Below are 27,334 nucleotides of genomic sequence, written 5' to 3'. Positions count from 1 at the left end.
AAGCAGCACAGGAAGTGGTTTTGGAAAAACAATGACAAAAATGACATGCAATGCGGGCGGAGGACGGGAAACTACACTGTCATTTGGAGTGGCCTTATCAAGCTTGTTGAATACTCGTGCAGCTGGTAGTTACCCAATTAATTTGTTCTGGGAGTGGTTGTGTACACAACTGGCAATTAAACTTGTTTTGTTGTAAATATGGGAACATATTGTAATTACGATGGGTTTGGTTTTTACAATTACAATGATAATCGTAAAACTATAAATTACAACGGTTTTTACAAAACAAAATGTAAACTTTTTAAAGTTACCTACCATAGAGTCGCCATTGAATGAAAGCACAAACATATAATAATCAATTGTTTTCGTGCTGGTGACTAAAAACCTGTGTCATTCCACTTAACACACAATACAAAACTAATTAAGGTGGCCACACCCAACGCCAATAGAAGAAAGTTTGCCATGTCAGCTGCAAAAGACTAGGAACAAGGTTAATAGCGGTATGTTTGTTTATACTGTTTATTTGTATTGCTTTTTTGTTTTTTCGTCATTCTACCTGGCTTGCCAGGCTCTGGTTGGCTGGGCTATCTGTTTATAAACAGTGTGGTACATTTTAATGTTTGCTTGTATTGTGCATTTTTCCTTCACCTGCCTTACTAGATTCTGGATAGCTTACTGTCTTACTTTATCAGCTTACATATTCTAATAGTACAGTATTGTGTATCTCCTGCAAGTTGTGTATGCTGTAGTGTGTATACACATCACTGTGCCATTGCCACACCAATGATGTACAGTAGCGGACAAAAAAAAGTTCCTGTTTTGTTTGCGTTTTACGTTTTTGGTGAGGTATTTCCATTCCATAACGTTTCCGTTTTATTAGCATTTTTACTGCTGAGAATGCGTGTTTCATTTGAAGAGGAAGTGGAGTGAATGAAGAGTTGCTAATATGTAAGTGAACACTAACTAATGCTAACACACTAATGTATGTGTACTGCATTTCTTTCTCTATGTAGAACACTACTGCTTACTGTTACAACAGGTGAAGCTCCTGAAAGTACCTCACTGCGACAAACGGCGAAGAAGACTTATAACCAACTGTTCTATTCTATTGTTTATTAAATCATATTTGTGTATAGCAACAAGTATTTGAGCAAACTTTGTCTAGTTTTTTTAGCACCTGCACTCTTACACTTCCTCCCTAATTAATGCTCACCACCTATTTATCTGAACAGAAGGACTTACTTAACAGTGTTCCATTGGTAAAAGTGAGTTAAAGACTATAGAAATATATCATACATTAAAATCTAACTCTAGACATTAGTAGAGCTAGCAGAATCCTGGCTGGTTTTGCTTTCTGGCAGGTGGTAGTTTCATAGCAACAAACCTGTAATTAAAAAACAATAAAACTAATTGTTTAAAAATTGTATTAACCTTCTATAGGCGATATCACAGTTAAGCTATTCTGATTAGTGTTATATTTGCTTGTTAAAAGCTGATGCAAATGTTTAACTGCCAACTAGCTTCCATCCCAGACTCCTCAGAGCATCATAGCAACGATTTTGCTGGCCAATGGTGCACAGTATTATTCATCGTCTCGAATAGTAGAGCTGGGAGGTATTGAAAAATAGCAAACGGTATACCTTCCATAAAAAGTATCACGGTATTACTAAATATCACGGTATTAATGTAAAAGCCATTAGTATTAAAGTTACTGCCATTTACCTCAACAAAAGCACCAAATACCAATGGTAGCTCAGCAAACTTCAGGAACAAATTACAACAAACAAACTTGTTTACATAGTTTGATTAGCTGACTACATCAGAGCCTGCCTACAAACATTGTCACATGTCTGGTTACCTTCTAAATATGGGATAAAACAAGCCCACAGGGAGGCCATAGTGCCCAGACGGTATGATGATATTAAAAAATAGACGGTATTAAAAAAATAGACGGTATCAAAACCGGTATGACTTAAATATCACAGATTACTTACAATACCGGTATATCGCCCAGTTCTATCGAATAACTTTGCAATAGCTTGTACAAATGTTTGCAAATTTCCCAAACGCTTTGAAAACGGTAAGGCTGATGCTAACGTTTTAATCTGTTCTGAAAGCGATTTCTTAGCCTTCTACTGCACGCAACGGAAACGGAACGGTAACTATTCTTTTGCCCGCTACTGTACTTCAGTAGTGGACAAACAAAAGTTCCCCTTCCGTTTGGGTTTTATGTTTTTTGGTGAGGCGTTTCCATTCCGTAGCGTTTCAGTTTTGTTAGCATTTTAAATTATTACTGAGAATGCATGTTTTATTCACAAACGCTTTGAAAACGGTAAGACTGATTAGGGATGCGCCGATTTTGCCAGCAAAATTTTTGGAAAAATACGTTGGTAAAAGCAAAGAGCAAAATGCTGGAAAAATAGGTGGAAAATTGGGAAAATGGGAACCAAGGAATGGCAACTTGGCACATTTTATATGGTAAAGATCGAGATACTCTAATAGAACAATCACGCATAGTATTAGGACAACATATGCTCATAGGAAATGGTGACTAAAGATCGAGATACTCTAATAGAGCAGTCACTATGTACGAAATATTCTAATAGAGCAGTCACACATGCTTGTAAGCTAGATATACTGCAATTAATTTTTACTGATGCTCAGCAAAATAGAAAAATTTTGAGCAAAATATTGAGCAAAATAGGTAAAAAATAAAAGAATTGCTGGAAAGAAAAATAGGTAGAAAAAAAAGCAAAATAGGCTCATCCCTAAGACTGATGCAATGCATGTTTTATTCACCAATGCTTTGAAAACGGTAAGACTGATGCTACAGTCGATTGCAGAAATCTTGAAAAAGTATGCCGTACCGTGAGTGTTTCCGTAAGGCTCCTTGTGAGTAAATTTATTGTTCTTACTACGGATTCACCAGCAATTGAACCACACTAATATTTTTCCTAAATCCGGCTGATCCAGCGTCACTACAAATAGTTTTCCAGCCCACGGAATGTTTACGGCATAGGAAGGGAAATTTCAACAATTTTGCAATCGACTGTAACATTTTTATTCTGTTTTGAAAGCGTTTTCTCAGCAATCTATTGCATGCAATGGAAACGGAATACCAATGGAACAGGAACTTTTTTTTGTCTGCTACTGTAAGCATGATTATAGTGTGTACACATCACTGTGCCATTGCCACACCACTGATGAAATGCACTTAACTACTGGTGGCCGTATGGTAGTTAAACTGGGGCTTGGTCTGGGATTATATGCTGACTGTGCTGGCCTTCACCACCTCGTTGTGCATAGTCTCATTTCTTCATTGAGTCATCTTCAGAGACATCTCACACCTACCGTGTAAAAAAAGGTTGAGGGTTAACAATTTGTATGCATCATCCTTCACCATAGCTAAATAATTTCCATTGTCAATAATGTATTGCTACATACTGTACAATGCTACAGTAATGTTGCCAAGTGCCAATACATCGGTGGTGTGGCAATGGCACAGTGATGTGTACACAGTATATATACATACAAAACATACAGGAGACAGCTACACACTGGTGGCTTCTAACTACGATGGTGCTATTGTGTTATACAGTATCTGTCACTATTGTTCCATATAAGCTTGATTTGGGATCACATGTTGATCGTACTTTCAACCACCTTGTTGTGCATTGCCTCACCAGGGGTTTGTCGCGTTGGTGTATGCACTTGGTTGTATGTGACCTGGTCCAACAGTAGTAATAATAATTATACAACCAAGTACTAAAGATAATATAAAATGCGGTTAAAACTATGTCATAAAATGAAAGATAATAATAAATAATGTTTGAGAAAATTACATGTACAAGGCCTAAGGCTTCGTACTCACAGGGAATAGAATCCATGTTGAACCAAGAGGCAATGGAGGGTGTTTTCGTGGAGGTGATAGAAAGGGTATGGGGATTCTATTTAATGCCGATCAAAACAGCTAGCACGTGACACCCATTAATCGACCAGTTGAATCCAAATAGCAATCTAGATGACAAACGAACTACTGATTACTTGTTTTTTGAAAGTGTTGTAGTCTAAAATCGCCATGCCAGCTGCCAGTGGATACGATCCGAGTAAAGAACAAGACTGATTAAACCAGGTACCAGATCGCGAAGGAGAAGATTAGCAATCATCCGTGGAGTGATTGCAGCAGCTGCACAAGATGAGGAACAAGGTTAATGGTGGTATGTTTGTTTGCAAAACATGCAGGAGAGAGCTATACACCGATGCCCTCTAATTATGATGGTACTATTGTGTTATATCTGTCACTATTATTCCATATTTGCTTGATATGAGATCACATGTTGATCGTACTTTCAACAACTTTGTTGTTCATAGCCTCACAGAGATTTGTCGCGTTGGTGTATGTACTGTGGAATCTCAGTTATCCGGACCCCACTTATCCGGATTCTCGGTTAATTGAACTACGGAAATGACTGCTCTATTAGAGTAGTGACTGTTCTATTAGAGTATTTGATAGTACTGAAAATTTTTTAAAAGTTCTTCATGCAATTTTAAGGTTATTTATATACAGTTTCAGAGATACTGACTTTTCAGACTTATGGACCGCCCCTGGTCCAAAGGGGTTCGGATAACTGAGGTTCCACTGTACTTGGTTGTATGTGATTCAGTCCTAATAATAATTATACAACCAAGTACTAAGAGTAATACAAAATGCGGTTAAAATTACGTCATAAATAATGCTACAAGGCCTAAGGGTTCACACAGAATCCATGTTGAATGAAGATACAATCATATAATAGGCAGATATTTTCGTGGAGAAGATAGAAATGGTACAACGATTCTATTTAATGCTGATCAAAACAGCTAGCACATGACGCTCACTACATATCGACAAGGTGGATTCAAACAGCAACCTAGACAAACGAAATACTGACAATTTGTTTTGAAAGTGTTGCCAGCTGGCACACTAAGTCTCAAGTCACCATGCCAGCTGCCAGTGGATGCGATCCATGTACTGATTAAGCCAGGTACCACACCCATACCAGATCGCGAAGGAGAAGATTAGCAACCATACGTGGAATGATTGCAGCAACTGAACAAAGTTAATGGCAGTACGTTTATTTGTATTGTGTACTTGTATGTTTTCGATCCTTAGGCTTTGGTTGGCTTGACTGTCCGTGTTTCAGTGTAAAATTAATGTTTGTGTAGTAAAGAGTGTGATAGAAGAGTGTGTGTTTTAATGTTTGCTTGTTTTGTTTACTTGTATTGTACATTTTGTATGTTTCCAGTTCACATGGCTTGCTGGCTTAGCTGTCTCACCTAACTGGCTTCCTGGACCTGGCTTGCATACTCTATCTGCTACAGTATTGTGTATCTCCTGCATGTCACTGTGCCATTGCCAGTCCCCTGATGAACTGTACTTAGTTACCGTAATGTTGCCAAGTGCCGGTACATCAGTGGTGTGGCAATGGCACAGTGATGTGTATTATATGCATACAAAACATACAGGAGAGAGCTATACACTGGTGGCCTCTAATTACGATGGTGCTATTGCATTATATCTGTCACTATTGTTCCACATTGGCTTGATTGGGATCAAATGTTGATCGTACTTTCAACCAACTTGTCTCACCAGGGGTTTGTCGTGTTGCTGTATGTACCTAGTAATTATATAAACAAGTACTAAGAATAATACAAAATGCGGTTAAAATTATGTCATATCAGCCAGTACTTAACAATCATGACTTCTCGTTTTTTCATAGGGTTCATATGGCAATGGCACTTTTCATATTATTTATTTATTTATTTATTTTATTCATTATTAATGATGTAATTTTAACCGCATTTCGTATTATTCTTAGTAGCACTTGGCTGTATAATTATTTAGTTTCACTCGTGTACAGCCCAAGGCTTCCATTTTTTCACGATAAAAACTACACAGCCTTACTCACTGAGTCCTTCCACGTGTCCATGACCCATTAATTAACCCGTACTCCACAGATTCTTAACCGGACTCTACCTCGATAAATTTCTAAGTTCTTCGTCATTTCCTGCTGTTCTGTATATGGAAGAAGCCATAGAAGAACAAAATTATGGGATTTTGTGTTCTCAAGGATGTGTATTGTTCGACTATAGTCTTTACAATGTTACTAGATGGCAGATTGAAGTTGTGCAGCACTCTTTTACCTTACAAGATTGCCATAATAGGGTCTCTAGTGAGCTGCCCGTCTTCACTACAAGAAGCCATTCAAGCGCGCATGCAAGGCATTCAGTTTATTCTTCTTCCTACCCATCACAGTTAGTGCTTTGTTTGTCCATTATAGGTGGAAGATAAACGGTAGCGTTGATATCATGGCTGCTTTTCACACGCAAAAAAGGTTGGGTGGGGTGTTTATTACAACCCTACCACTTAAAAAATATTTTGTGGTCTAACCACATATCATCAACAACCCTCCCATATGGTATCCATGTCAAACAACTTACAGGGTGTGAAGCCTGACAGTCTTATATGGGAGGATTGTGTGCTACTGTGCTTATGTCACTGTAACTAGCTCTAGCACATTCTCCGATCAGCTAGTGACATTGACAGTTGCAAACATTTAGCTACGACCACATGCTAACCAGACTTTGCTGACTATACCTATGGTGTTCCAGTTTGTGACACACTGTTGCTAGCAGGCTACACCTAGACTTTCCAGGGCTACAGCCCAGTCTAAGTCCTGGCAATTGGAACTAAATATGCCAGTTAAAGTATTCCTGCATGCATGGGTAATGCATGAGCGCCAAATCCCTGGTAATCATATAAGACTGGCTACGCCACTGGCCAATAGTAGTGACATTGTGATTTGTACATGCAGACACAGGCATAGGTAGACTTTTTGGCCAAGCCTAGTTATCTCCTATTTAGCTTGATTAATACCAACTCACACGGTTGCTGTTGTATTCAGCCTTGTTCATAAGTGCATTTATACAAAGGTGCTGTAAAGTGTCATTGCTACAATAATAGCACTACAGCTACAATGTATAGCTATCTCTTCACTACCTATTCTGCTAAACAACTCTACACCTATAATGCACGTGCTTGATGTATGCATCGTTATATCACGTGAAAATTTATCTTCTCTTTTGAAAAAAAAATGGACTCTACAGGAATTATAACACTAACAGTTACCATTCTTATAACTTGTATCATAGAGTTTCATTCTTATCCTTCTGCTAGAATAAACACCTAAGTCATCTTGTTCTTCTTCAAGTCTCCTGTGCTGTCATCAACACTGTCTCCTGTATGATAGGTGTACAATCAGTAATTCTTCTGACAGGTAGGTAGCTCATATAGCAGTGTGTTTTCAGCAATGGCACCAAGTGTGACAATGATGGCGCAAACACTGAGTATAGACTAGGAATTAATGTATCCTGCCTTATATTTTGCGCGTGTACAAATCAGGATGAAAATACAGTCTTTATCATAGATACTTATAATTCATAAATGGATTTGGAAAAAACACACAAACTAAAAATTTAAAATAAGAAATAGGAATTGCTGAAAAAAGCTACAAAACAAGAAGGGATCACTGAGGTGGTAATGTAAACCACAAATCCCTATTTTAACTCTCTACAAATACTCTATTTGAGAATAAAGAGTCAAAATATGGATTTGTGGTTTACATCACCACCCCAGCGATCCCTTTTTGTTTCGTGGCTTTTTTCAGCAATCCTATTTCTTATTTTGAATATTAAATTTTTAATATGTCTAGTAATAATAGTACATTGATATTCTTTAAATTGTTACTTCTGTACATCTACAAGTATGTACAGTATGAAGAATGTACCTTTGATTTTACAACATGCTGATGTTGCTTAAGTGAAGCCTTAAGTTGCTTTAATTCATTTTCCATTCTGATTAGTTTATCTTGGTACTGCTGTCTAATTTCTTGCTCCTTCTTACTGCCAAGATTATTCTTTCCTATGAAACAAAATTACAACGAGCATGTACTTTACATATTATTGTCAGATTAATATCAACAATTAGTACACAAAAGTACCACCAAAACATAAGTTACGTACATAGTACATAGTAACAGCAGTAAGCAATAGTATTAAATAATAAAGTAAAAGGTCCCTGTTTGTACCTGCCTGGTAAGTTGTAAAATAAATTAATACAGTATATCAGCCAGACAATTACTGCACATGAAGTAACAAATCAAATTTTCTAAGAAACTTTTCAGGTTGCTGTAAAGGCATATTCGGCTTAAGGTAGTGTTACATGTAAGTCATGGTTTTGAAGCCATTGCATACATCCAATAGAAAAATTCATTTATTGCATCATGTGATTAGTGTTTATGTAATAATTATATAAACTGTTACACTGTATGTGCTAAGGCCCATGGTTTTGTATTAAGAATTTTTTTACTATTTTATTACAGAAGACATCCACCAAAGTAGAGTAGTTTAAAACCTTTGTTCAAGTAGATTTGGATGCTTCCCACAAACTTTTGGCAGCATATGTCATTTATGATTTAGTATACGTTACGCTAGATCTAGAGTGATAATATCTCACAAAATGCAAAATTCATCTTTAAAATTTTGTGCTACATACAAAGGACCGCGGATAAAGACTTTCTACTCAGCTAGAGTTATTGCAGTTAAAAGGTACACACAATAATAACCAAATGATTCACTGGGTTCCTATCACCCAGGGTAAGAGAAGCTAACTCTTCCTCACAGTGTTTTGATATGGTTGGATGCATAGTCTGTCTATGCTGTTAATCTAGAAAAGATCTGAGACTTCTCACCATCTGGCTGAAGAGCATCAAAAATTTCAGAAAATTATATCCCACTTTTTAGCCATTTCCAGTTCTTCTGCAGCCAAAACAGTGATCTACTATTGACTATAAATATGGCAAACAATGTCCCTGGATGCTTGGTTAGCACAAAGTACACTCAACTCCAAGAAAACAATACGCCGGTGTTGTTATTCTTGGTTTGCACTAAATACCAGCTGTACATGCAACCAAATAATTGGCTTGATACAGTATATATTATGTGAAATATCAAACACCACTAGCACCTTTTGTTTTATTATCACATTATCCATAAATGATAAAAACTACACCAGCTAGTGTAAAATTAATTTAAAATATAGGGAATAGAGATTGTTGAAAAAAGCAAAAGAAACAAGTCAAACAAGGTAACATACCAAATTGTTCTACGAGTACAATGGAGCTTGCCAAAGGCATGTCCACATGAATTTGAATTTAAAACTTCATTTAAAGCGCATTGAGGATATTCGCATCCACACAGATAAACATGCAATGCGCATCGCATCAGGCCTAAAGAATTTCGGGACACAGTTTACAGATAATTAAATGGGCATTAGTCATTTGCACCAATTAACAACAAGTGACAAAGTGAGTGATAACAACTTGATGATGGAGTGGTTCTTACTCATAGCGTTTCTTCTCATGTAGACAAGTTACAATAAGAGGTGCAAATTTTCCCAGAAAGAGCATCAAAAATGTTGGAGACAGTGTAAAAGGAAGGCGGCCATTGCAAGTGTACTTGTAAAGAGAGGGAAATGGCAAAGTGTCATTATCAAAAGAGAAGATGGTTAGTATGTATGTTTCTTTGTTATTCCTGGAGCTTACCAAGATGAAGAGATGTGTTTGGTGATGCTCTGTTTGGCAGACTCGGAAGTAATTGGAGGAAGCAAAATTTAAGAATGACCAGGGATACCTTCAAAATTCTATGTAATGAACTTCAACTACACTTACAAAAGCATTCCACAAACACGAGGGCTCCAGTGAGCGTCGAAGAGAGAGTGGCTGTTACTGTATGGAAACTTGCAATTAATGTGGAATATCATACACTTGCATCTGTTTTGCATTAGGAAGATCTACCATTGGGGAAATTGTATTGGAAACTTGTGAAGTGGTAACTAAAAAGATGCTATCGCGATATGTTAATATTCTGCAGGGTAATAGGCTTCGTTCGTAAAGTAGTTCATGGTTTAGAAATTTGATGGGGCTTTCCTGGTGCAATTACTGGTACACATATTCCTATTATTTGTCCTATAAAAAACCCTTCAGATTATTACAACAGAGAGGGATTATAATGTAAGGCCTAGTGGACTTTCGAAGATTGTTCAAGGGTGTTTATATTGGATGACCGGTAAAATACATGATGCTAGGGTATTCTCCAACTCTCCTATTTATTGCAAGGGAGTAGAGGGCACTTTATTACCTAGCTGGAATAAACTGATCAATGGAATGCAGGTTAAGCTTGTATATAATAGTATGTATGAATGTTCATGTACATGTATAAGTATATGTTATATACCTCTGTTGATTCTTAGGGATACAGCAAATCCGTTGTCCTGGTTAATAATGCCATATGCTGTAACTCAACAGACGTCCCTTTTGCAAAAAAGATCCAATTACTGCCAGAGCAGGGATAGGATGGTTATTGAAAATACCTTTAGTAGGCTGAAAGGATGCTGGAGGTGTATGCTTAAATGGATGGACTTCCAAGGAGAGAATGTGCCAAACATTAAGGCTAACTGTGTAACCCTACACAATATAATTATCTAATCCAAAACAGCCAAGCTGTAAAAAAAGTGTGCGGCCCTCAAAAAGGCTATGGTGAAAAAAGATGTGAAATCCAAGGTGGCGGCCAAAACATGGCTGTGATGGTAGGTTAATGGTAAAAATTTTAATAACAACAATTCAGGTGAATTTTGGTGCTGCTTGGTTTTGGCACAAAATTCACCTGAATTGTCGTTATTAAAGTTTTTACCATAACCTACCATCACAGCCATTTTTTGGCCGCCACCTTGGATTTCACATCTTTTTTCACCATAGCCTTTTTGAGGGCCGCACACTTTTTTTACAGCTTGGCTGTTTTGGATTAGATTTCACTTCTTTTTGTATTTGTATACCCCAAAGCCGGCCTATGGCCTGCTTTGGGACTTTTTTAACCTATCTTTTTTTCTTTACCACAGGAAGAAGAAAAGATGAAGCAGATGTACCTTAAATATTTCTGATTTTATCAGTAAATGTACAAATTATAATATAATACATATATTTATTACAGAACTGTCAATGGTGGTTTCTTTGTAACTGAACACTCTTCAAAGTAACTTCTTCTAGCTGATCTCTCTACAGGGTAATTTGTTTGTAGCTGAACTATCAACAAGGTAATTTCTTCTAGCTGTTCTCTCTACAGGGTGATTTATTTGTAGCTGAATTCTGTACAGGTGATTTTTTTGCTGCTGAGCTCTTTACAGAATGGTTTTTTTGTAGCTGAACTCTCTACAAAGTAACTTCTTCTAACTGATCTCTCTACAGGGAGATTTGTTTGTAGCTGAACTCTCTACAGGTGATTTGTTTGCAGCTGAATTATCTAGATGATTGTTTCTTTGTAGCTGAACTCTCTACAAGGTAATTTCTTCTAGCTGAACTCTCTACATGGTGGTTTCTTTGTAGCTGAACTCTCTACAAGATAACTTCTTCTAACTGATCTTTCTACAGGGCAATTTGTTTGTAGCAGAATTTTCTACAGGGTGATTTCTTTGCAGCTGAACTCTCTACATGGTGGTTTCTTTGTACTGTAGCTGAACTCTCTACAAGGTAATTTCTTCTAGCTGATCTCTCTACAGGGTGATTTATTTGTAGCTGAATTCTGTACAGGTGATTTGTTTGCAGCTGAGCCATTTACAGAATGGTTTCTTTGTAGCTGAACTCTCTACAAGGTAACTTCTTCTAACTGAACTGTCTACAGGGAGATTTGTTTGCAGCTGAATTCTATACAGGTGATTTGTTTACAGCTGAGCTCTTTACAGAATGGTTTCTTTGTAGCTGAAATCTCTACAAGGTAACTTCTTCTAGCTGATCTCTCTATAGGGCGATTTGTTTGTAGCTGAACTCTCTACATCGTGGTTTCTTTGTAGCTGAACTCTACAAGGTGATTTCTTCTAGCTGAATTATCTCTTTCTATAGTTGCATGAATTCCCTACAAGGTAACTTCTTCTAGCTGATCTCTCTAAAGGGTGAATTGTTTGTGGCTGATCTCTCTACAGGGTAACTTGTTTGTAGCAGATCTCTATACAGGTTACTTGTTTCTAGCTGATCTCTTGAATTCTCTTCGGGTGACTGCTCTATTAGGATGACTGCTCTATTAGGATGACTGCTCTATTAGGATGACTGCTCTATTAGAGTATCTCGATCTCGCACTTGCTACACCAAGTTGGATTTCGTGTTATAATTCCGTGGCTTTCAGTCTGATTCTTCTACACCATTGAAGAGCGTTTCTAAGATGATAACTCCATCTGTACAGCGATTTTCAAAGAATTACCCCAAGCGGTTTATCTGGTAGGCGTGGCAAGTAGTCTTTTTTATTAGCTAATCTCGATTGCATAATTGTTACACACTGTTGGTTTTTTCGTTGTATCTTCCTGGTTTTTAGCTCAATTTCTTTCAAATCACAAAAGGTTTGAGGTTCAATAGTTAACCTATTCACCCACCGATTTTCAACTTCTTCCCATACGCGGTTTACCCTGTAGGCATGACAACATATTGGTGTTATTTTTCGTGAATAATCGCTCATAACTCTTTGCCTGTTTATCGTATTCCAGCCAAAGTTGGTACAGAGATGCGCCTTTATATCCCCCTTCTGTGTGCCAAATTTTAAGGCGATCGGATATGATGTTCGCGTTTTATAGCAGTTTTTGTAAGTGTGCGAAAAGAGGAAGAAAAATAAGAATAAGAAGAAAAAAAACCCGAAGAAACTGAGCCAATTTTTGAAGTCGCATATCTCGGGAACGCTTGAAGCGATTTCGCTCAAATTTGGAATGTGGGGTACTGAAATTGGAGGGAATGTCCACAGCAAAAATCGTCTTGTTTCATCAAGGCAGCACAGAGCTACAGAGGTGCGAATATTGCGTTTTCTTTCTTCCTGTCAATATACTCACGGGTGTTATGCGCTGGCTTCTTGGGCCGCACGACACACTACCGTGTGTCTTGATGTGAAAATTATGGAGAATAATTTGAGCGTAGCTGAACAGCAAAATGATATACACACTTTCACACCACATGTAAATCGAAGTCCAGCAACGAACACAATTCGTAAACGAACCTAAATAATATTTATATAAAAATTAGTATTTCACCACTGATTTGAAAAAATCGTTTAAATAATGTGTACTTGTGTATTACTTAGGACAAATATAAAAAGAAATTACTGATCATCATCACTGTTATATCTACTAGAGGGCAGCATGTAATTGTACTCAGGATAGTAAAGAACTGGGTGAGTATATAGACGACCCATATAGTGTTGGGTTATATAAAGCAGGATTGTTTCCATGCTGAAAAAGGCTAAGCATCATGGATTGCATTTGCCATTCATGTCTTCGTTCCTGCTCCCTTCCCTTTTCTTCTAGCTCTGCTTCTAGTTATAGCCATTCTCTTTCCTTTTCTTTTTAATCAGTAAACCTTTTCTTTCTCTTTCTTCCCAACTTTCATATACATCTTTGTCCATTTTGAAGAGTATTGTTGCAAGCTCAGTACTTATCCAGCTTTCCTTGGCACTTTTCTTCTTTAACCCTGGCATCCATACAAATAAACAATGATTACTAAGTACTTAGCACCTAACAATAATACATAAATCTTCACTGTATTCAATAAAGATTTGTATTTGAAGTCATTACCAATTCTTTTAACATCTCAAAAAATTGTTTTATGCCTTTCCTCCTGGTGGAACTAACAGCAACACACTGTGGTTGTGTCAAGTGCTGTAGTTGTGACTGTAGTGGTAGGAGTGGTCTGCTGTGAATTCACTGTGGTTGTAGTAGTAGTAGACATAGAGGTAGTCAAACTGGTTGTTGCATTAGTCTGCTCCACAGTAGTAGTGACTGCCATACATTATTGTCAACAGCTAGTGTTATTTTATGAAGTGAGATTACCTAATGTATCAGGTACCAGCGTAGTATCATGCTTTCAGGCACATACATACTGTATGTTAAGTTGGGGTTGTCGGCTTGTGTCTCATCTGGATCTACATACAGTAGTTACCTGCAGCATAGTTATACACTTGAAAAATTACTAACCGTTTAGGACACTGCTGGGAACATGAGATGCATATCAGTTCTACTGTACACCAATGACACTGGCACAGAAGTAGGCCTTGTACCAATGATAGCATCAAAGTGGTCAAAACATTTCCAATTCACCCTATCATCGCCACTGGCATTGCTGTGGTCCTTGATCTACAAATATTCATGCTGTATATGAGTATGCAACGAGGTATGCAATGCGATGGCATGTATCTTCCTGTATTTCGCGGTTACATTATTCTTGTTTAACACTGTTGCCAAATCCTGGAGAATCCCTAGTCATCCAGCTCCATTAAAATATGCTGGAATATATTCCTGTGAACCCTTTTTAACTTGCCCTGGACACTCCAAATGGCAATAAGTGCTCTAGTTTCTTCAATGGTCCAAGAGCCAGCCATGACTATACCTGTAAATGTGACGATTTTATAACAGGAACACTTCGAAAATGATTCTGCTTTCATTGTAAACATATACAAGCTGCTTAGCTTTTATCCTGCGTCAACACGTTAACACCTCCTGTGCAAAGTAAATATGATGTAATGCTGCACGATTCACTTTGCAATCTGGCTTCAAACTATCACGATAGGTGGATTGCAGTACTGGTTTTAATGAGAAAACCTTCGATGTGAATTCCATGTGGACGGAACCAATTCAAATTAATGTGAATTTAATTCGAATCAGTTTCATCATGTGGACATGCCTAAATGTTGTAAAGCCTAACCCTTGAAACTGTCACACACAAATTTATATTCATACTCAAATGGATATCGTAGAGACTGAGGAAAAACATAGTTTCCATAGTAGATAAGTACCTACTGAGAATGTTTCTGCATTGCTTACCATAAAATGTATAAATGTATATAAACTAATTTAAATTTTAAGATATGGCAAAGAAAGCTAGCTTAATCCTAGAAGGAACATGCAAGGAGTCGTGTAGCAGATTTTTCACCATACTCTTCAAGTTTTTCTAATTATTCAATAATACTGTGCATGTATAACTATCAAACATATCCATTGAGTCTGATTAGAGATTTGTGTATGACAATTACAACAGTTAGGCTTTATAGTGTTTGACATGCTCCTAGGGCAGTTTAACATGCTAACTTGTTTGACACTTGTCTATTACAGTGATCTGCATTTCCCATATTTTAACTTTTAAAAAGTATAATTTTTGTACACTAGTCAATTACATGATCTTATAATTGTAATATTTTCACAGGGAACCAAAATCTATTTTCAATGGAGCACTACATATGCGTACATACAAGTATACTCAACACAAAATAGTAACTACTTATACTACACAAAATTAACAATGATAAATTTAAGCAGTAACACAAAAACAATATAAAGACACACGATAGCATGTCATGCAGCCAAGTACAGCCAGTGTGGGCACGCAACAGAAAAGTGTGTATTGTACAGGAACCACCAACTACCATTTTCACGCATACATAGCTTGATAATGGCTGGACGGAAATTAACCATTTTAGCTGTGGAAACTCCCTCGGGATAAGGTACCTCTAATTCCAAATTTGAGGTGAATCCGTCCATCCATCACTGATATACATGCCTTCAAGCTTCATCTTTATTTTCTTCGTAACTTTCTTCTTAACCTTCATCTTATTAAGACACACGATAGTGTGTTGTACGGCTAAGTACAGCCACTGCAGGTAGGCGACAGACAAGTCTGTATTTTACAGGAACCAAGAAAACGCCGTGTTCACGCATCCATAGCTCGATAATGGCTGAAAGGAAATTAACCATTTTTGCTATGGAAACTCCCTCGGGGTAGGGCACTTCCCATTCCAAATTTAAATCACTCTGTAGATAGATCAGCTAGAAACAAGTCACACAGACTGTCAGTAGAGAAATCAACTAGCAGCAAATCTCTCAGTAGAGAGATCAGCTGGAAACAAATCACATTGTAGAGAGAAACAAATCACTCTGCAGAGAGATCAGCTAGAAACAAATCACCCTATAAAGAGATCAGCTAGAAATGAACCAATCTGTAGAGAGATCAACTAGAAACAAGTCATCATGCAGAGAGTTAAGCTACATTTCAAGTCAGCCTATAGTTGTTGGAAATCATTATGGTTTAGTTCCAGTTTTAGTACTTGATGTTAAGAGCACTATTAGTTCTAGTATCCCTTGCTAGCAGAAGTTTTAGTTAGTTTAGTTCTAGTACCCTCAGTTTGCAGGTGCTTTAGTTAGTATTAGTTGGAGTATTAGTTAGTTTAGTTCTAGTACCCTCAGTGTAGAGGAGTTTTAGTTAGCATTAGTTTTAGTACCAAGGAGTTTTGTTGACAGCCTACAAAGAATAAATAGGATGAAGACTTTTATGACTGCACTTGCAGACATAGGCAAATTCAATAAATTGTGATAATTGGCAGAGGTCTTCGACATATACACTGTAGAGTGCACTGCCAGATTTACTTTTGTCTGAAACCTTTTACCTTAGTATCAGAACCAAAAGTTCAAGAAATTTTCCTTTAGTTTTAGTTTTTGAACCACAAATTCTCAAGCTTTTGATTTAGTTTTAGCAATTTATTCAAAATTTCAATTGGTTTAGTTTAGTTTTAGTTACAGAAACAAAACATCTCATAGTTTTGATTTAGTTTTAGTGTACTGGAACTAAAAATAAATTGTGACCGGATTTTGGAAAAACGATCCAAATCGAACATTAGAAGTAAACGGTTTTAAAGAATTCAAGCCGCATAACTCTCCAAGGATAGCAAGCACGCATATGAAATTTACACTAAAGATGCTACCTTTCAGACCACATCCAGTACTTGTAGCTGGTTGTAGAGTTTCCTGCCAAATAAGATAGAGAATATGAACAGTTGGACGAGCAAAGTAGTATCACGAGTGCTCATAAAGGGATAGAAGGTGGGGGGTGGTGGGGTGGGAAAGGGTTAGACCTCAAAATGGAGGCAGGCCATGATTGGAGTCCAGAGACAAGATTACAGGGCTGTGCTGGCTCTGAAAAACGTCTGGCCAACACTATTAGGCTGTCCACCAATAAACCACTGATTCTTGCCAAGCCAGGTCCTTCACAAGGCCTAAAACCACCATTCATGCTCTATACACCACACAAAAAGACGTCTGCTGAAACCAGCCTCGAGTAGTTTGAGTAGTACTGAGTGTCAAAACTAGCAGTACGATAGTGCCTAATGTGCAATTTGGATCAGTTTTGTAATATCTGGTCACAATTACTGTACTAAAATTACTTTTAGTTCTAGTACCTTAGAACCAAAACAACACTAATAGAAATTTAGTAGAAACAAGCTGCCCTGCAGAGAGATCAGCTAGAAACAAGTCACTATGTATAGAGAGTTCATGCAGCTATATATAAGTAAGTCACCATGACCAGGTCACAGATCAGCTACATATAGGAATCAAGTCACCCTGTAGAATGTTCAGCTAGAAACAAGTCACCCTGTAGTGAGATCAGCTACATTTCAAATCACCCTGCAGAAAGATCAGCTAGAAACAAATCATCCTGTAGAAGGATCAGTTAGAAACAAGTCATCCTGTAGAGAGATCAGCTCAAAACAAATCACCCTGTAGAGAGATCTGGTAGAGGCAAGTCATCCTGTAGAGAGTACAGCCAGAAAGAAGTCACACTGGAAAGAATCAACCAGAAACAAGTCACCCTGTAGAGATCAGCTAGCTAGAAACAAGTCAAGCTGTAGAAAGATCAGCTAGAAACAAATCACTCTGTAGAAAGATCAGCTATAAACAAGTTAAGCTGCAAAGAGTTCAACTAGTTTTCAAGTTACCCTGTAGAGAGATAAGCTAGAAACAAATAACTCTGTAGAGAGAGATCAGTTTGTAACAAAATGAGAATTCAGCCAAAAAGAAGTCACCCTGTAAAGAAATCAGCTACCAGTCACCCTGTAGAGTCAGCTAGCTAGAAACAAGTCAACTTGTAGCAAGATCAACTACATTTCAAATAACCCTCTAGAAAGACCAGCTTGAAACAAATCACGTCGTAGAAGGATCAGTTAGAAAAAAGACACCCAGTAGAGAGATCAGATAGAATCAAGTCACCCTGTAGAGAGTTCAGCTAGAAACAAGTCACCCTGTAGAATGATCAGTTTGCTACAAACAAGCCACTCTGTAGCAAGATCAGTTACATTTCAAATCACCCTGTAGAAATACCAGCTTCAAACAAATCACTCGTAGAAGGATCGGTTAGAAACAAGTCACACTGTAGGAAGATCATATCATGCTGTAGAGAAATCAACTAGAAATAAATCACTCTGTAGAGAGATCAGCTGAAACAAGGCACCCTGTAGAGAGATCAGCTTGATCAAGTCACCCTGTAGTGAGTCCAACTACATTACAAGTCACACTGTGGAGAGTTCAGCTACAAATAAATCTCTCAGTAGACAGTTCAGCTAGAAACAAATCACCCTGTACAGTATTCAGTTAGAAACAAATCACCCTGCAGAGAGATCAGCTGGAAACAAGTTACTCTGCAAAGACTTCGACTAATTTTCATGTCACCCTGCAAAGAGATCAGCTCGAAACAAATCACTGTGTATAGAGATCAGGTAGAAACAAAATATCATGTAAAGAGTTCAACTATACAAGAAGTCACCCTGTAGAGAAATCAGCTAGAAACAAGTCACCCTGTAGAGAGATCAGCTACATTTCAAACACCCAGTAGAAATATCAAGTCATCCAGTAGAGAGACCAGTTAGCAACAAGTCACCCTGTAGAGAGATCAGCTTGAAACAATTACCCTGTAGAGAGATCCACCCTGTAGAAATATCAAGTCATCTTGTAGAGAGATCAGTTAGCAACAAGTCAACCTGTAGACAGATCAGCTTGAAACAATTACCCTGTAAAGAGATCAGCTAGAAACAAGTCACAGTGTAGAAAAATCAGCTACATTCCTGTAGACCCCGTAGAAGGATCAGTTAGAAACAAACCACCCTGTAGAGAGATCAGATAGAACCAAGTCACCCCTGTAGAGAGCTCAGCTAGAAACATCTCACCCTGTAGAAGGTTCACCTACAAGAAAACCATCCTGTAGAGAGTTCAGCTATCTTGTAATTCTTTCTGTAGAGTTTAGTTAGGTTATAAGTCACTCTGTGGTGACAAATCGTTCACCATGTCGTCTAAGAGTACAGCTACATTATTAATCTCCAGGTAGAAATTTCAGCTACATACATACACATTTCCCTATAGAGTTTTCAGCTGCAAACAATTCAGCCTGTATTGAGTTATATAAACACAATTGTAATAATTACTAAATAATATTGTTAAATGTGTAGGTATAGCTAAACAATTTAACAATTAAAATTTCTTTTTCTTCTTAGTAATCCTTAGAAAAGAAAAAGACAAGTTAAAAGAAATACCCAAAGCTAGCCAGCCTGCTGGCTTTAGGTATGAAATTACAAAAACAAGTGATATTTAATCGAAAACAGCCAAGCTGTAAAAAAGGGTATAGCCTCCAAAAAAGCCAGGGTGAAAAAAGAAGTGAAATCAAAGGTGGCAGTCAAGAAATGGCTGTGATGGTAGGTTAATGGCAAAATTTTTAATAGCGACAATTGAGGTGAATTTGATACCAAATCCTATGAGGAGGCAACACAAATTCATCTGAATTACTGTTATTAAAATTTTTGTCATTAACCTACCATCCCAGCCATTTCTTGGGTGCCACCTTGGATTTCACTCACCCTGGCTTTTTTGGAGGCTGCACCTTTTTTTACAGCTTGGCTGTTTTTGATTAGAAACACATACCCTGTAACCTAAACAAACAGTATGAACTATACATATATTATGGATTACCAGCTTCTTTAAGCATCTGATCTCTTTGGTTTTCTGTCACATTGATTTTGTCCTAACAAAATAATAATTCATCAACACCATACAATTAAAATACCATCTACATATGTCTATAAATATACTCGTGGATAACAAAGTATAGACACGCTGCCAGATCCTAACATCTTACAGTAATTATAGCACTAAAACAGTTAGTCTTTTTAATTTACTTAAACAATACCTACACTACTGTTCTCTTTACTACAATATGACCTACCCATTATCATAACTTCCCTTAAGAGCTGTATGTATGTAGTAAAGTATTAATCTGCTCACTTTAATTGATAATAAGTTATAAATCTGTTAGGTTTAGATTTAGTGTTTTGAAACTGATACAATAGGTGCACAGGGAATAAAAGTATAGCATATAAGTTACACAAATACACAAGTACATGTAGTGAGAGAAGAAAAGGAAGCAAGAACACGTAAATATAAAATTGGAACTATGAAGGTTACCGAAAAAATTTAATGTTACACTACTTCTAAAACCAGGTGCCCATGCGGTTAATTAAATTTAGTTTAGATTTATGTTATTGCTATTATTAATTCAGCTAGATAATTAGATTTCTTATTACTGTAATTTAAAGTATTTCGTCATTTATAAATTATACTCGGGAATTACATTGCTATGCACTGCTAAGGAAGCGTGACTCTAACAAACTACTTTAAACTGCAAATTACATCCAGAAGTACGTTCTCAACTGTTTTATAGTGTATCTACTGTGTTTTCAAAGGAAAATTGTTGAGAGAAAGCCTCAAGACTGCCCTTCATTTTCGTTTGTGCAAGTACAGGACATGCCCCCTTTGACTTTAAAAGAATTCGTTATTTCTGGTATCCTAAGAAGCCTATTATGCTGTTTTTCCATTGTATTATGCCCATATAGCCCATTAGGAAAGCTGTTCAAATGTGTTCTTTAACCCATTTAACTCGAATTTTGAAATAGCAGCCTCAGCATAAAGCTTAGCTTCTTGAAAGTGTAATACAGTGTTTACAAAGCCTTCTTTTACATATGCAGGCTGCTTTTGATACAAAATTGTTTGCTCACGTGGACGAAATGACACGGACTCACACACACACACACACACACACACACACACACACACACACACACACACACACACACACACACACACACACACAACACACACACACACACACACACACTTTAAAAAAAAATTACAGTAACTAGGCACAGCCCTGCAGCTAGTATTTGGCTGGCTGCAGGGCATGCACCTTATTGACAAAAAAAAGTTGTAACCAAAAGAATATGTACTTTATTGCAACGCAATAAATTGAAGTTAACATGCTTTGGTGTGGGCGTAGAATGGATACAGTGCAAATCTATGTACCATACCATAGTAAATGAAGCCAGCATCTTTTAGTGATAAACTAGCCTTTCGAGTAAAATAATTAAATTCAGCAACACAGAATCCTTGAGTTGACTGTAAGGTCCATTAGAGAGGCATTGTATATTAGCAGTGCTAGCACCACAAACTGAAATCAACACTTGTTTCAGGTAAAAGTTGAACCAATCTTGTAGGATACATGAAATGTAATGACATCATAATGATTCATTGTAATAAACTGGTTTGACAGGTTTGAGATCAAGAGATCATGCCATAGTGCATGGCGTGTTGGCAGACAGAAAAACTTTTGTCCTTGGTTTCACTGGAGAGTTGCTACTACTCAGGGTCGATTTGGAGCAGAGTTGGTGAAGTCTAGCGGAGGCGGCATGGTGATAAACCTGGATCAAACAGACATTGTGGACGTTCGGCTGCATGAAGGATGAGCAGGCAGAGCCTTCTACCGATTCCGTGGATGTTGAATAGGATTTTCTCAGTTAGGTGATGGCTACCGTTGATGATTCCCGGTGAGTCCGTTCCATCATAAAACTTTTATACAATTGCCACGTGCTGTTGTGGTTACGAAGTGTTAAACTATCATCAGTATTGCATAATCAAAAACGAGCTGGCATCTAGTTTGACACAATATATTGTTGTGGCTGAGCGTTTTCAGTGTTTTCAGCAAATTTAGCGTTATTGTAGCGTAGTGCAGAGTTGTCTTAATCTGCTCGAAAAATAAAGCCTTTCATCGGCTGCCCACACATATAATTAGCGTTTATCGAGCAAAAGCCTCTCGTATACATACAATTGTACCTACTGGTATTTATCTACACTGGTCAGCAAATTTAGCTTTATTGTAGCGTAGTGCAGAGTTGTCCTTCCTCTGTTAAAAAACAAGGCCGTTCCTCGCCGCCCACGCATTTAATGGACAAAAGCTTCCAATATGATATTGGTATTTATCTACACTGGTTGTAGATGTGCAATTCAGCATATCATTCATAGTAAACTTGAAGATATAGACTATCGTTATCTTCTACAAACCTACAGCCAGGCTTATCTACAGCCAGGCATATGGCTATGTTCATCATGGTCTGAAACTTTCTTAACTTTCCACATGGTAGGCAAGCACCTGTATTGGTCCACTAGCACATTTTTGTTGATATCTCATTTCTGTCATCTCACGGTTTTGTGACCAAAGTTATGGCTAACCAACACTAATGCATGGACTGTTGCTACCTCATTGTAGGGTTGGTTACTGAGGGTTAGGGATGGTGTTATCGGGCACTTTAATACTAAACTGTGGCTTCGATGAATACCTTTGCTTTGTGGCTTATTCAGCATGATATTTGGATGCGTGTTATTTAGATGCGTGTTATTTGGATGCGTGTTATTGCATGCGTGATATTTGCATGCGTGTTATTTGCATGCGTGTTATTGCATGCGTGTGTGTTATTGCATGCGTGTTATCTGCTTGCGTGTTATTTGCATGCGTGTTATTGCATGCGTGTGTGTTATTGCATGCGTGTTATCTGCTTGCGTGTTATTTGCATGTGTGTTATTGCATGCGTGTTATTTGCCTGCGTGTTATTTGCCTGCGTATTATTGCATGCGTATTATTTGCATGCGTGTTATTCAATGCGTGTTATTGCATGCGTGTGTGTTATTGCATGCGTGTTATCTGCTTGCGTGTTATTTGCATGTGTGTTATTGCATGCGTGTTATTTGCCTGCGTATTATTGCATGCGTATTATTTGCATGCGTGTTATTCAATGCGTGTTATTGCATGCGTGATATTTGCATGCGTGATGTTGCATGAATGTTATTTGCATGCGTGTTATTTGCATGCGTGATATTTGCATGCGTGATATTTGCATGCGTGATATAGCTTGCGTGTTATTTGCATGCATGTTATTGCATGCGGGTTATTTGCATGCGTGTTATTTGCATGCGTGATATTGCATGAATATTATAATCACAAGCTATTATGGCTGCTGCTTACCTCTTTTACCGTTGTTATTACATGTTTAGCTTTATCTGTGATAGCAAGTATTTGGTGTTTTACAGGATACAAAAAACTCGATAGCTTGTGCATTCAACTTCCTTAAGTGTAACCGCTATGCCATCCAATGCAATCAGTTCCCAACTTTTGTACATCATAGCACACGTTCTTCACACATTCTTCATACATTTCAGCATACAGCCTGCGTGATCACAGGACATCGTGTACTACTCTTAAGTATTATTAAATATTTCAATATGCAATTACAACCAGAAAACCTGTTGTCTCTCTGCCATGAGTGCTAACAGGTACACCAGCCTGTTGTCAGTCCTGTCTGGCCCTGTGACTGATGAAGGCTGATTATACCCTACACCAGCTGTCCTAAGGGATACTTATGGACGATCAGGATATGATTTTAGGCTCCCTGTCATTCCTGCTAGCATTGGTATCTCCCTACACTCATTCCCTGATATTTATGAAGCTTAAGAGATACTTTTGATGGAACAGTTAAATTACATTAGGGTAAACAAATGAATATCCCTCAGTCATTTACTGTCAATAACGCATGAGAGGTGTTTGCAAGAACATCGTTATTCCTCCTTCTAATGCAGATAAACCATGCATTCATGAGGCATGGTTTACTTGATTCATGTTTCGGAAGTATAGTACTATTGCATTGGGAAAACAGTTATTAATTGCACATACACAGTAAATATTTGTTAATTGTACATACACTTACTTGCATCACTATGTGGACTCCACAATACGGTTACGCAAGTCAATTACATAGTGCTTTGGATTATCTGTGTTGAATTTTCTCATTTTCACTAAACACAACTGATTGACGCTATCTTTGTATATGTGATTCACTCATACTTTTTCTCCGAATATCTATCAGCATAATACACGAAATCAATACCAACAGATTTCGCTCATTAAATTATGTGTAAATTTTTTTCTTTTCTGAGCTATGCTACATGTTCGTTCCTATAACTTCTTCCGGTACCGTTATTGTAAGCGTATCATTACATGCATGACATTGCAGGTGTGTTATTGCATGCATGTTGCTGCAGGTGTGTCATTGCATGTGTATTGTTGCATGTGTGCTGTCGTGCTGTATTGGCATGCATTTTGCTGCATTTGCATTGGCATGTGTGATGTTCTGCTTTTAGCAGTATGAGTATGATCTGTTCACTTCCATACATACACTGCTATGAAATACATCATTAGGACGTCAATATTTGATCATGCTTGCAGGGATCTCCAGCTGTTTGCTTGTGTTTTGCTACATACTACCAGGCAACGTAATCCCATTGTATTTTGTCAATTGTTGCAATAGCGATACATTTACTGCAGTTTATTCCCACATATAAAAATATATTATTTCCAGCTACCTATATGCTGCATGCGTGTGGTCAGCAACCGTGTTTCTGAGCTAAATGGATGACTTGACTTTCTGCTCTTTGTGTTGCCGATTTGATTTTGTTATTTGTGACCTTCGCAATACGCTTTATGACACAGTATGTGTTTGAACTAGGAGATACTTTTCATTTCAGATAAATCAAATTCTGCTGCAACAAGCATCATTACATATGACTGTTACAAATTCCTAATGCGCATAATTTCATCTTGCATGTTTTATAGGTATTTACCAATTGGATATACGCATTTTGTTTCCCTTTATGTATGTGCATTACCAACTAATATGGTAGAGTGTTGGGTGATAGGGAACTTAGGAAGTTTGGGGAGAAATTGGGTGTATGAAGTGCTAATTATCTGTGCATGGCCAAACCAAACCAATTACGCTACATTTAACTTATATGATTATTCATTGGTTGCTGCTATCACGTTGTGTTGCTATGCATATATGGTGCATTGCTGCAATCTTGTACTAATTGGAACACATCTTTGCTTCGTGGTAAACTGTAAATCCAGTTATGCCATATCCACAATGCTTGGCTGCATGGCTTGTGCAAAAGTTATTACACTGTACATCCTACTCCAGCAATTTCCTCAGTTGCCCTTTCCGCAAAGTACTTGTATATAGATATCTGTATGAACGTTATTTGTGTTTTGTGCTGTTATGTATATTTATGGCAATGGTGCAATGTTATGTGGTAGATATTTGCATGAGTGTTTGTTTGTTTGTTTGGTGTTGTTGCGTACACTTTATGGCTTTGTGGAAAATATTATTGTGGTTAGAGCTAGGAAAAAGTAGGCAATAGAGCTAGGTGCGGTAGATGGGTGGTGTGTATAGCTAGGAAACAATATATAGTTGTGTCTATTTTGTATGCACACATTCTAAATACATGGTAAGTGGTGATTGCACCCGGGCGTGTGCACTGCTCGAATATGCCGAGTGCACACTGCCCCGGGGTGTTTCCACACGAATCAGCATGTTAAGTCAAAGTTATATCATGAAGAAATCAAGCCCACTTCATGCATAACATCCTGATTAGAAAAAACTCACTCTAATCCCTCATAAACAATGTTAACATCAGTAACACCTGCTGATGAATACATGTGCAAGATTCAACATGCTAATGAAGGTATATAAAAGATTCAATGAAACATGCTGACAAAGGTATGCTTAAGTTTAATGGGCTGAGTGGTTTACTTGCGGCTAACAAAGAATTCTGGCAGCTTTCGTTCTATATTCTTGCATTCAATGTACTGTACATGAGGAACAGTGGTTGTTAGATGCTTTATTTAATAGCAACTTTATTCTTCAACAATGAGTGCTTTGTTTACATGTTAGAGACTTGTGAAGCTAAGGTTTTACATTCTTCAATGATTCCATATCCGTTTTAAACACAATGCAGTTGTATGTGCTATCATTACTATGTTATCCAGCCAGTGGCAATCAATTTAATAATGTCACACTTCTACTTGCCAAGCACTACCATGTATGCACAAAAATAACTGTGGAAGGAATGCAAACAGACATAATATACAGATTGCACAGTGTCATATAGGATCATGGAAATTTGTTCTTTTTACAAAATCATTGACCAGAAATCAGCTTCACAATACTTCAAGGCACCTAGACAGTTAGGCTTGAGTCTATTATGCTCCAAAATTTGCCTATAATATTTTTGGCATTTCCACAATTTTCTGTCTATTATTCTTGTTTTATATTGTGTGTTTTTATTTGTGCAGAGAAATACTTCATATGATAAAAAGTGAATGAAGAAGTGTCACTTCAACTGCAACATACAGTACTAACAATAGAAATAGCTTGATAAGTGGATGTGCTCCAGAGTTAGAGCAGAAGGTCTGTGGACATATCTATAGTTCCTCAGAAGATATAGGCATTATATCATAGTACTGTAGTTTTGTATGCAAATAATAAGTATAAAATACCACTCAATGTTTCTTAATAATTCTAATCGATCTTCTGAGTTGTAGCAATTGGAAATACAAGGACAGCAACTGCTCAGTATAATATGTACGTGTAACTTGCATTTGCAGCGCCATGTCAAGAACATATTAGTATCTAATCCAAAACAGCCAGCTGTAAAAAAAGTGTACGGCCCTCAAAAAGGCTATGGTGAAAAAAGATGTGAAATCCAAGGTGGCGGCCAAGAAATGGCTGTGATGGTAGGTTAATGGTAAAAATTTTAATATCAACAATTCAGGTGAATTTTTGTGCCGCTTGGTCTTGGCAAAAAATTCATCTAAATTGCCGTTATTAAAATTTTTACCATTAACCTACCATCACAGCCATTTCTTGGCCGCCACCTTGGATTTCACATCTTTTTCACCATAGCCTTTTTGAGGGTCACACACTTTTTTTACAGCTGGCTGTTTTGGATTAGATTTCACTTCCTTTTGTATTTGTATACCCCAAAGACGGCCTATCCGGCCATAGGCCGGCTTTGGGACTTTTTTAACCTGTCTTTTTTTCTTTTCCACAGGAAGAAGAAAAGATGAAACAGATGTACTTTAAATATTTCTGATTTTATCAGTAAATGTACAAATTATATATATAATACATATATTTATTACAGAACTCTCCATGATGGTTTCTTTGTAACTGAACACTCTAC

At 37.5% G+C, this 27,334-nt stretch overlaps 1 protein-coding gene across 2 annotated transcripts in view; it reads right to left on the bottom strand.

The window, feature by feature from the left end:
- The window catches only part of LOC136250691 (kinesin-like protein KIF21A), a 465,334-nt gene that overhangs the window by 180,930 nt on the left and 257,070 nt on the right, over positions 1 to 27,334 (bottom strand). For both annotated transcript variants that reach the window (XM_066042921.1, XM_066042922.1), the window contains exons 20-21: positions 19,907 to 19,958; positions 7,827 to 7,960 (exon numbers count right to left, since the gene is read on the bottom strand). In XM_066042921.1, the coding sequence (XP_065898993.1) occupies positions 7,827 to 7,960; positions 19,907 to 19,958 (186 nt within the window). The remainder of the gene's footprint in view (positions 1 to 7,826; positions 7,961 to 19,906; positions 19,959 to 27,334) is intronic.

Source organism: Dysidea avara, chromosome 3, assembly GCF_963678975.1.
Source record: "Dysidea avara chromosome 3, odDysAvar1.4, whole genome shotgun sequence".
Classification (NCBI taxonomy): domain Eukaryota; kingdom Metazoa; phylum Porifera; class Demospongiae; order Dictyoceratida; family Dysideidae; genus Dysidea; species Dysidea avara.
This window is presented reverse-complemented; position numbering and strand designations above follow the sequence as displayed.